We start from the raw sequence: 12,438 nt of genomic DNA, 5'->3' as shown, positions 1-12,438 counted from the left end.
GTCCCTGGCTCTTCCGCACCCGTCGCTGCTCACCGGCTCTCTGCTGCACTTCGTCAGCGCTGCTGCCTTGGCTCCCCGGCTCCCCCTGCTACAGCGTTTGTGTGTGACTGAGTGTGGACGGGCAGATGATCGCGATCGACTGGTCGCATGTCCGCGATCGACCAGTCGATCGCGATCGACTGTTTGGCCACCACTGCACTAGGGGATGTGTCTGGGTGATGACTGGAGAGGTGACTGCTGGGAATGGGACATTATACAGTAACACTAGGGGATGTGTCTGGGTGATGACTGGAGAGGTGACTGCTGGGAATGGGACATTATACAGTTACACCAGGAGACGTGTCTGGGTGATGACTGGAGAGGTGACTGCTGGGAATGGGGCATTATACAGTAACACCAGGGGATGTATCTGGGTGATGACTGTATCACTGTGTGTGTCAGGTTCCTATAAGGTGTCAGGATGTCACTGTCTATGTTTCCATGCAGGAGGGGGAGTATATAGAAGAACACAGGGGTCTGTACAAGGACGTGATGATGGAGAATCACCGGCCCCTCCCATCACTGGGTAAGAGGAGATTATCATTTATTGTATAAAGGGAGCAGGTATGGGGGCTACCTATATACACACTGTGACCAGATGCTTCCCAAGCCCTCACTGACTTGTGTCCCACGGTCACGGAACGGCTTTAGGTCACACGGGACCTGGCCAATTAAAAGATTCACGCTTACTGTTACTGACTCCACCCACTGCGCAGTCGGCAGGTACAAAGCTGCCACCACCAGACTCCTTGCTCCCGTGGCATCTTACCACAGCTGTGTGGCGTTGATTGATCCCCACTGGTCGCTTGACCAGGCCTCTGCATGGTAGCTGGCGGAAGGCGGAGCTTGAAGACACTAGGGTTACCCTGGACAGCCAGAGAACGGGGCTACATTTCATGTATCCCTGCTGGTCACAAGATGAAGCGGTCGTCTTGAGTCAAAAGATGTTTATTCGCTCAAATAAAGTCCTTAAAAGGACCCTCCCTGTTTCCAGTGGAACAGCAACACAGCAAGATGTTCACAGCAGAAAGAAGATGGTATAATACACTCTGAGGCTCGCAGGCCTCCTTTTTATCTAAAACCAACATACATTACCATAGGGGGTAGTCCCACCTTCATTCTATCTCACAAAAAATATATATAAATACAGGTTGAGTATCCCATATCCATATATTCCGAAATACGGAATATTCCGAAATACGGACTTTTTTGAGTGAGAGTGAGATAGTGAAACCTTTGTTTTTTGATGGCTCAATGTACACAAACTTTGTTTAATACATAACGTTATTAATAATATTGTATTAAATGACCTTCAGGCTGTGTGTATAAGGTGTATATGAAACATAAATTAATTGTGTGTTTGTACACACACTTTGTTTAATGCACAAAGTTATAAAAAATATTGGCTAAAGTTACCTTCAGGCTGTGTGTATAAGGTGTATATGTAACATAAATGCATTCTGTGCTTAGATTTAGGTCCCATCACCATGATATCTCATTATGGTATGCAATTATTCCAAAATATGGAAAAATCCGATATCCAAAATACCTCTGGTCCCAAGCATTTTGGATAAGGGAGACTCAACCTGTACATGTTACATTTCAAAAGAGTTTAACAATTGGATAAAGCAAAATTCTGCTCCCTTTCATACATAAACCAAACCAGTGTGCTTAACCAAACACAATCTGCTTATCATATCCCTGTCTCTTTCACAAATGTGAATATAACTAGAATTTAAATTGCACTCACCCTCTCACCCATAGACAACGTTCTTGTCGTTTAAACATAACTCTGCATCCTAGATAATGCAGCCTAGTAAATATTAAACCAAATTGTTATCACACGAAAACCTACTGGAAAGATGCCCTACTTTGCATTCGTAAAACACAGGGGGTAGTTGATCGCAGCAGGAATTTTTTTAGCAGTTGGGCAAAACCATGTGCACTGCAGGGGGGGTAGATATAACAAAGACCATATTTGCCCACCAAAAGCCTGCCACTTGACACCTCTCCCTTGCTGGAGCTAGGACAATTAACATGACTTTCTGTGCTAAAATGTCTAAAAACAATTCTCAAGGCCTTTTAGAAACCAAATACCTCATACTTTTCTCATATGTGTCATGTCCCTGCAGTTCTATAACCGTGCCGTCCATAATTCTCCAACTGCGCACAGCGCAGCAATATAACATATTAAGACACATTATTGAACATACATTTAGTCATGTACAGTGCATGGTGCCTAGAGCCAAGTGTTCCTTTTAAAAATGTCGCCAAGCGCCCATTGTCCATTTAAATGGTGCTAGGCATGGAGGGTTAACCCTTTTAGTGCCGCTGCTGCTATTGGCCAGGGGGGCTCCGGCCACACACACACCATCTGATATTCACATATATACACTGTACTCAGTCACTGTGTGTCTCCTACAGATGGACCCAGTAACAGAGATACCCCAGAGAGATGTCCCCGTCCTCTGTATTCCCAGGACTGTACAGAGGAGAATCACTGGACCCCACAGGAGGATCAGGTAGGTGGGAATTAGAGTTTCCATAATATTCCAAAGTGACTGTCACTATATGATATCTAGTGAAACTGTGGGCCTGATTCTTATTTAGGAATACAGTAAGAGTAAGTGGCTACCTGGAAAACCATTTTATAATGCAAGGGATAGGCAAATACATTGTGTTTGCATGCAGGGTTATTACTGGCTACTTTTGCACGTAGCCCACAAATGCTGGAAAACTTTATTTCTCTTTCATCCACTAGGGGACACTGGAGTCCTATACAGTAGGGGTGTGAAGCTTGCAACCGGAGGTGTGGCACAATCTAAAAATTAGCATTGTCTGCACAGCCGGCTCCTCCCCCTTCACATCCCTCCTCCCCCAGTTTGAAAAATTGTGCTAGAGGTACAGCACGTGGAAACACTGAGCTCCTGACTAACATTTCTAAAACAGTGTGCGGCATCCACCTAATAAAAGAGAGACAAGGCATCTTTATATTGGAGAGACAAAGATCCATTTTGAAGGGACCTGTATCTCTCGACAAGGAGATCCTCAGAGAAACTCAGAGTGAGTACTATAAAAAAAATAAAAAAAATAAATAAGGACCCAGTTAGCTTTTTTATTTTTATTATTTAATCCCCTTGTCAGCAAAGCCCGAGAGGTTACTCTCGTATAACATGAGGTCACCAGCGATCGCAGTGAGTAGCGCAGGGCTGGAGGAGTGCGCCGGGTGGATGTGAGTAAGCCGCCCACACTGTACAGCCGCTGACTAGCGCTACGGGACTTAGTGACAGGGTCCCGGAGCGCGCACACCAGGGGGCAGACAGTCCCTTTAGCCGCGCTGACGGGCGCCGCTATGGGATTTAGTGACAGGGTCCCGGAGCGCACACACCAGGGGGCAGACAGTCCCTTTATCCGCGCTGATGGGCGCCGCTATGAGACTTAGTGACAGGGTCCCGGAGCGCGCACACCAGGGGGCAGACAGTCCCTTTATCCGCGCTGATGGGCGCCGCTATGAGACTTAGTGACAGGGTCCGGAGCGCGCACACCAGGGGTCAGACAGTCCCTTTATCCGCGCTGATGGGCGCCGCTACGAGACTTAGTGACAGGGTCCCAGAGCGCGCGCACCAGGGGGCAGACAGTCCCTTTAGCCGCGCTGTCGGGCGCCGCTATGGGATTTAGTGACAGGGTCCCGGAGCGCGCACACCAGGGGTCAGACAGTCCCTTTAGCCTCGCTGATGGGCGCCGCTATGAGACTTAGTGACAGGGTCCGGAGCGCGCACACCAGGGGTCAGACAGTCCCTTTAGCCGCGCTGTCGGGCGCCGCTATGGGATTTAGTGACAGGGTCCCGGAGCGCGCACACCAGGGGTCAGACAGTCCCTTTAGCCTCGCTGATGGGCGCCGCTATGAGACTTAGTGACAGGGTCCGGAGCGCGCACACCAGGGGGCAGACAGTCCCTTTAGCCACGCGCTGACGGGCGCCGCTATGGGACTTAGGAGCAGGTCCCGGAGCGCGCTGGCCGGGGGGGAGGGGGGGTTGTAGACGCTGCCGTTGATTGCCGCGCGGCTGGGGAGATTCTCTCAGCCGCGTGAGGGAAAAAAGTTTAATAAGCGTTGACAGTTCGCCTCCCCGTATATGTAGAAGCGCTGGCTAATAGGATAAGGCTAGTGAGTTTTAATAAACACTGTTTGTGAAGTGCCTAAAATGTTTCAGTGGGGGTCATTTTACCTATACCAAACGGGCGTCATTCCAAGGGGCAGGGATAAGCTCTCCCCCTCGTATAGATACAAGAGGGATGGTTCGTATCTGATTTACAGTTGGGTTGTGAGGCATGCGAGTCGGCTGGTGTAATAAATTATTTTTTTATTTATTTTGTCCTGCTCCTTTTCTATATACTGAAGGGAAGGGTAATTTCTGCCGGATCCGATACCTTTGCTTCCATCATCTCTCAGTCTTTCTCTTCCTAGTTTAAAGGGTGGAAGCGCTGCGTAATACCCTGGTAGAGGGTTTTAACAACGTGTCTAAAGCACCAACTAGGACCTCCAAGACCTGTTATGTTTGTACGAAATGTAACAGGAAAAGCACGCGGGTTGGCAGCTCCAGGGTGTGCGACTCCTGCTTAGACAAGGACGCTCCACCTGGGAGCAGTGCTCCGTCTTGGTCATGGGAAGACAACCTTGCAAATAGAATCTCCAAGGAGATGGCAGAATCGCGCAAGCAGCACTCGGAATGGGCTGCGGGATTCTCAAAGACAATGGAGGAATTTCTCATCAAGTTAACACCGCCCGCACAAGCAGAAACGAATGTGCGCAAGGCTGTTAAGACCTCTTCCTATTATACGGAATCAGAGGAGGAAGAAGGTTTTCTCCTTGATACATAGGAAGGTGAGTTAATTGAATCTAACCTAGACGCCGATTTTCCAGAAGACGACACGGCAATCTCGGGTCTTGATTCTTTAATTGACGCAGTAAAGGAGATCCTAAACTTTAAGGTAGAAGAAACAAAGGAGCCGGAAGATTTCTAATTGTTCGAATCCCAAAATCCGCCTTCAGCAGTGTTTCACATTCCTAAATCCCTCCAATCTCAAATGGAGAAGGCTTGGAAACAACCTGACAAGCGCTTTCAGTTTCCAAATAGGTTTCAAGTAACTTATCCCCTACCCAAGGGTGTAATGGATAAGTGGGAGACCCCACCAGTAGTGGATGCTTCCCTAGGAAGGTTGTCAAAGAAGACAATCTTACCAATACCTAATGTAACGACTTTAAAGGATGCTTCAGACTGAAAGGTTGACACAACTTTAAAGTAAATTTTTGTAGCAGCAGGTGCAGCACAGAAACCTACGATCATCTGTGCTTGGGTCAACAAGGCCATAGGAGCATGGTCTGGACATATTGTACAGGCTATTGAGGAGGAAAATAGTTTAGAAGAGATTACCCAACTGGCGAAACACATTTGAGAATCAGCTTCATACTTATGTCAAGCCTCAAAGGATATTAGCAGTATTGCATCACGCATCTCGGCATTGCCCATATCGGCTAGACGGATTTTATGGCTCAGAGAATGGCAAGGAGACTCTGACACCAAGAAGGCGGTAGAATCCATTCCCTTTGGGGGCGAGATGCTTTTCGGTCCAGAGTTGGACAAGTGGATCTCGCAGGCTACAGCTGGGAAGTCCAGCTTCCTACCTACTCCTTATACGAGAACCATTCCACAGGTTAGGAGAGGTTATTCGGGACCAGTGTTTACTTCATTTAGATCACAACAGGTTTCGGTACACAAGTACGTGGGGGCAAAGGTAGAGGCCGCTCACAGGCAGCAATCAGAAGCAGGTAAACCTGCTGACAAGGCCGTGGCATGACGGCCTCCCAGCTCACCTGGGGTCCCCCTTGGTGGGCGCACATCTGGAGGGTTTTCAGGATGTCTGGGCCAGAACCTCACCAGAATTTTGGATAAACATAATCTCTCAGGGATACAAACTGGATTTTCAACAGAGGCCTCACAGTTTTTTACAATAGGATTGCCTCAGTGCCCTCAGAAAGCAAAAGCACTACTGACAGCAATTCAAAAATTGCTACAGTCAGAGGTCATTATTCCGGTTCCCGCCTCTCAGAGAGAACGGTCAGACCAATACTCAATTTAAAAGTTTTAAACCAGTTTCTAAGGGTCTACAAATTCAAGATGGAATCAATCCAGTCGGTCATTGCAGGCTTAGAACAGGGCAAGTTCATGGTATCCATGGACATACAAGATGCATATCCCAATCTGGACTCCTCACCAGGCTTACTTAAGGTTCACACTGGTGACGGATCAATAACAACTCAGGGCCTTGCCGTTCGGTCTATCATCAGCCCCAAGAATCTTTATGAAGATCATGGCAATAATGGTTGCAGGATTGAGACTGTTGGGGGTCACAATAATACCTTATCTAGATGATCTACTGATCAAGGCATCATCTTAGGAACAGCTGATCAAGGATGTTCAGACATCTCATCAATTTCTTATTCAACATGGGCGGATTGTGAATTTCCAGAAATCCAACCTCATGCCAACTCAACGGATTCAGTTCCTCGGTCTCATCTTGGACACGGTACAATTGAGAGTTTTCCTACCAGAGAACAAGGTCCAAGACCTACAGAGATTAGTGGGTCAGGTTCTGAAGACACAAATGGTCTCTCTACACCTCTGTGTGCAGCTTCTCAGGAAGATGGTGGCGTCGTTCGAGACTCTCCAAAATGGCAGACTTCATTCCCGACCATTCAAGATGAACATCATTGCTGAGGGAGCAGGTTCGCACTGGCTTTTACATAGAAGAATCCGACTTCCACCGCGCATACGAACCTCCTTAATTTGGTGGTCGTTGCACAGGAATCTTGTAGCAGGCAAGAGATTCGGCATTTGGGATTGGAGGATCCTGACAATGGACGCCAGTCTCAGAGGTTGGGGTGCCGTCTTAGAGGAACATCAGTTTCAGGGCAGATGGACGTTCCTGGAGTGCAGACTACCCATAAACATTCTCGAACTAAGAGCAGTTTACAATGCGCTTCTCTTAGCCGAAGACCTAGTCATGGGTCAACACGTAAGGATACAGTCGGACAATGTCACGACAACGGCTTACATAAACTATCAAGGAGGAACAAAGAGCAGGATGGCGTTGAAGGAAGCCACAAAGATCTTGTTGTGGGCAGAAAGGCGAAACATCATCCTCTCGGCAGTGTTCATTCCAGGTGTGGAGAACTGGGAAGCAGATTATCTCAGTCGCCAGGACATGCATCCGGGAGAGTGGTGCCTACATCCATGGATTTTCAACATGGTGGTGAGGAGATGGGGTCTACCTCAAGTGGACCTAATGGCGTCTCGGCAAAACCATCAGCTGCCCAGATATGTATCCAGGACAAGAGATCCAGCAGCAGAAGGATGGGACGCATTAACACTTCCTTGGTTTTATAGGAGGGTTTACATTTTTCCACCTTTCCCACTCATACCCAGGGTTCTGAAAAGGTTGAAATGAGAACGAGTGTGGGCAATTCTAATCGCATCAGATTGGCCCCGCAGGAGTTGGTACTCCGACCTGCGGGGGTTACTAGCAGAAGATCCTTGGCAGTTACCTCAGAGAGAGGACCTGCTTTCTCAGGGACCGTTCCTACACCCAGACCTGAACAGGCTGCTTTTAACGGCGTGGCTATTGGATCTTAAGAAACAGAGGGATACCAAGAACGGCCATTCCTACGATGATTGCCACTAGGAAGCCGGTCACAGCCATTTGCTACTACAGGGTTTGTCAGGAACGTGGGTGGAATCCGACGAACTTCCACTTATCCAGACTTCTACTTTTCCTTCAGGCCGGTCTAGATGAAGGACTGAGGCTGGGCTCTCTGAAGCTTCAAATTTCATCTCTCTCCATCCTGTTTCAACAGCGGTTAGCATCCTTACAAGAGATTCAAACCTTTTTACAGGGGGTCCTAAGGATACAACCCCCTTTTCGTCCTCCAACTGCGCCATGGGACTAACATTTGGTGTTGGAATTTTTGAGATCACCAACTTTTGAACCGTTAGCAAGAACAGACCTGACATATCTCTCTTGGAAAGTCACGTTATTGCTTGCCTTGGCTTCGGCCAGGAGGATTTCTGAGTTGGGAGCCTTATCCTGTAAGAGTCCTTTTTACATTTTTCATGAGGATAGGGCAGAACACCATACAAGAGCTGATTTCCTTCCTAAGGTTGTTTCGGGGTTTCACGTAAACCAGCCAATTGTGATCTCCTCTTTCCAGGGTCTCCCAGATGGGGACGTGTCCTTGGATGTTGTCCGAGCTTTACGGGTATACGTACAAGTTACGTCGTCCTTCAGAAAGTCGGACCATTTGTTTGTTCTTTATGATGGGCCAAAGAAGGGTTGGCCAGCATCTAAGCAGTCTTTGTCTAGATGGATTAGACTTGCCATTCGGCAAGCTTATATTTCCTGTGGTAAACAGGTTCCGGTACAGACGGGTGCTCAAACCACCCGATCCGTGGGTGCCTCATGGGCGGCTGCCAGAGGTGCTCCCACTATTCAACTTTGCAGAGCGGCGACGTGGTCCTCAGCCCACACGTTTGCGAAATTTTACAAGTTTGATACCTTTGCGTCCGGAGACTCTAAGTTTGGACGTTTAGTTTTGCAGGCCACCGACAGCACTCCCTCCCTGTGGGATAACTTTGGGACGTCCCCTACTGTATAAGACTCCAGTGTCCCCTAGTGGATGAAAGAGAAAAGAGGATTTTGGTACTTACCGATAAATCCATCTCTCAATCCTCTAGGGGACACTGGACGCCCGCCTCGGTGCTGTCAACCTGCTGTGTTCTAAGTTCTTGTTTTAAACAGTTCGTATAAATGGTGTTCCTTATTCGGTCAAGAGTTCTTGGGCGCTGTACGGTTCGGTTGCTCGCCATGTGCTATAGTGTCATGTCCTATTCTCAGTCAAATTTTTCAAACTGAGGGAGGAGGGATGTGAAGGGGGAGGAGCGGGCTGTGCAGACAATGCTAATTTTAGATTGTGCCACACCTCCGGTTCAAGGCTTCACACCCCTACTGTATAGGACTCCAGTGTCCCCTAGAGGATTTAGAGAAATGGATTTATCGGTAAGTACCAAAATCCTCTTTTTGTGGGTTTCTTAGGGTGAAGATCTGACTGATAATAAGGCAGAAGATATAAAGAGAGAAGAAGAGACGTATGTGACAGTTAATATTGCAGAAGATACAGAGGAAGAAGAGACGTATGTGACTGATATAAAGGCAGAAGATGTAGAGAGAGAAGAAGAGATGTATGTGAGAGGTGATCAGTTGTGTAAGGAGGAGGAAATTCCTACAGATATCAGCACAGGTGAGTAATAATCCATATTACAGAAAAGAGTCACATATTCTCCTTGCTGAGTCACTACAGAAGTCTCTTCCCCTCCACCCTCCACTGTCATATCAAACTAATGTGGTAAATGTATCTGCCCAGTGTGGGAACGTCAGCCCCTATTATACTCCTGCTCCCCACCTCACATCATGTCACTGTGTGTTACCAGCCCAGAGATCTGACCAGTCTCCTCCCACCACTCTCTGGTGTATCTCATACATCAGGAGCCATCAGCCCCTATTATATTCCTGCTCTCCTCCTCACATCATGTCACTGTGTGTTACCAGCCCAGAGATCTGACCAGTCTCCTCCCACCACTCTCTGGTGTATCTCATACATCAGGAGCCTTCAGCCCCTATTATACTCCTGCTCTCCCCCTCACATGTCGCTGTGTGTTACCAGCCCAGAGGAGTGTTACATGCCAGTGTCTGTATTTAGGTCTGTGCACTGTGCTGTGTGATGTGTTGTGTTACATATTAAGCTAAAGTTTTACCTGTTCAGCAGTTGTATTATATATAATAATAAAAAAGAAACAATTATTTCCATATATTTATCTTCCAGCAGATGGACAGAGAGGCAGGAATACCTCGGAGAGACATCTAACTATGTTTCCAGATTTGAAATTAGAAGAGAGCATCTCATGGTATTCTGGAGGAGAATACTCCATTACCCCAATTATACATCCAGTACCTCACAGTGCCGATATATCATCTGTTCCCGCTAACCATGAGGAGTGTAACATTAATTCAGATGTTGCTACACATAGTACAGCTCCTACAGATTCTACAGTCTTTCCCTCTTCTGAATTTGTTAAATCCTGTAATAATCAGTCAGTCTTTGTTACACAGGAGAATCGCACAAGTAAGACACAATTTTCATGCTCTGAGTGTGGGAAATGTTTTAAATATAAAGCAAATTTTATTGAACATCAGAGAAGTCACACAGGCGAGAAGCCATTTCCATGCTCTGAATGTGGGAAATGTTTTACACAGAAGTCGAATCTTGTTACACATCTAAAAAATCACAGAGATAAGAGACCATTTTCATGCTCTGAGTGTGGGAAATGTTTTACATATAAATCACGTCTTGTCATACATAAGAGAAGTCACACAGGTGAGAAGCCATTTTCATGTTCTGTGTGTGGAAAATGTTTTACATATAAATCATTTCTTGTCATACATGAAAGAAGTCACACTGGTGAGAAGCCATTTCCATGTTCTGAGTGTAGGAAATGTTTTAAAAAGAAATCAGATCTTGTTAGACATCAGATAACTCACACAGTTGAGAGGCCATTTCCATGTTCTGAGTGTGGGAAATGTTTTACACAGAAATCAGATCTTGCTGCACATCAGAGACGTCACACAGGTGAAAGGCCATTTCCATGCTCTGAGTGTGGGAAATGTTTTACACAGAAATCCGATCTTGTGATACATCAGAGAAGGCACACAGGTGAGAAGCCATTTTTATGCTCTGAGTGTGGGAGATGTTTTAAACAGAAATCATATCTTGTTAATCATCGGAGAACTCACACAGGTGAGAGACCATTTCCATGTGCTGAGTGTGGGAAATTTTTTACACGTAAATCAGCTCTTGTTAGACATCAGAGAAATCACTCAGGAGAGAGACCATTTCCATGCTCTGAGTGTGGGAAATGTTTTACACATAGATCTGATCTGGTTAGACATCAGAAAATTCACACAAAATGAAAACAATATCAATGAGCTCACCGATATGAAAGAGGATTGCAGCAATCTATATATTATGAAAAGCATTGATATTAAAATTTGCAATTCAAGTACGGAGTGTATTCTCAAAGGTATATTTTCCTCACCTATTCATTATAGAGGACAATTAAAAATTCAAGTCGTTGCCATACACAGACATAGGTGAAATTTTCGCCATCGACGTAAGACTGGAACAGAATGTACATGTATGGATGTTATTGCAATCTACTTATTCTGTTAGATGTCGGTATCTGTTATATCTCTTCACAACATTTTGGCCAAAGCCAAGGAATTAATTTGTTTTGACTGTGGTCTTATTTGCAGCAAGTAAAGAAGATTTAATAAGTTGGGACAGGGGTACAACCAGCTCCAATCGAGGGACTCAAGCTCCTCCTCTTCATATGCAACCTGTCCTACCGACACCAGTTTTTGGTGCCTAAGTTTTTTTTTTGTGACAAGTAAAGCTAGTGTTCTGAGTTGTACTCCAGCTTGTTAAGAATTTGGGAGATTTTTACGTTTTATTCTTTCCTCTTTGGCTAATAGGGGGTGAGTGGGTGAGTTCTTTCCCTCCATTTTTCTATGGAGCCTTTAGCTGATCAATTATGTTCTTTTCAAGCCCAGAACTTTAGTATACCGTAGTTGCGGCATGCCAGTTTAGTCAGACAGCCAAACAGGCCCCAGACCAACACACCGATATTAGACATCGTGAGAAGGTAGCCCATCAGGAGAAGCCCTTGGTAAAAGCTCATCTGTTATGTTTCATGGACAAGTGGTTAGAATCCACTTCAGAGACTTGGTAAGAGATATTTACATAGGTTTATATTATAGATCTTCTACCAGTTCACTTGATCCAAGAAAGTGTCTGGCTTTACAAGAGGCAATTTAGAAGTTTCAGCAGGAATTGTCCCAGTACCTGCCGGCAGAGAGATGTGATATTTTATTGAAACCTTTTCCTTGGTCAGAAGCCAGACGGGTCTTTTGGGCCACTGCATTCAGAGTCTTTACCAAGGTGATGGAGGCCTTGCTAAGGTTTAATAAAAGTAGTTACTCCAGAGATTCTGTTAGATCGTGTCAGATTAACAGAACGAAGAGTTGGTTTCCCATGGTTGGGTAATATATTGTTTAAAATTAAATAATCAAGTCTAGTTCTGGATTTTCCTGGGCAAACTGTTCAAAATCAGACTTATGAGGGTTTTTCCTTCTGGAAGCAAGATTCCCTTCCTACAAAAAATGGTAACATAGCTCCTGAAATAGAGACGTGTTGGTACTTTATTGCATAAAGGCATTGGGCAAGATGGTCTT

General features: G+C 45.9%; 1 protein-coding gene across 1 annotated transcript in view; it reads left to right on the top strand.

Annotated features, from left to right (window-relative positions):
- Window positions 1-534: 534 nt before the first annotated feature.
- LOC135057140 (zinc finger protein 16-like) overlaps window positions 535-12,438 on the top strand; it is a 90,565-nt gene continuing 78,661 nt past the window's right edge. Inside the window, exons 1-4 of the mRNA XM_063963037.1 lie at window positions 535-565; window positions 2,464-2,561; window positions 9,187-9,391; window positions 9,974-11,112. Of these exons, the coding sequence (XP_063819107.1) occupies window positions 535-565; window positions 2,464-2,561; window positions 9,187-9,391; window positions 9,974-11,112 (1,473 nt within the window). The remainder of the gene's footprint in view (window positions 566-2,463; window positions 2,562-9,186; window positions 9,392-9,973; window positions 11,113-12,438) is intronic.

The sequence above is a fragment of the Pseudophryne corroboree genome, chromosome 3, assembly GCF_028390025.1.
Source record: "Pseudophryne corroboree isolate aPseCor3 chromosome 3, aPseCor3.hap2, whole genome shotgun sequence".
Lineage (NCBI taxonomy): Eukaryota > Metazoa > Chordata > Amphibia > Anura > Myobatrachidae > Pseudophryne > Pseudophryne corroboree.
The sequence above is the reverse complement of the archived record's forward strand: the minus strand, read 5'-3'. Positions and strand labels throughout refer to the sequence as shown.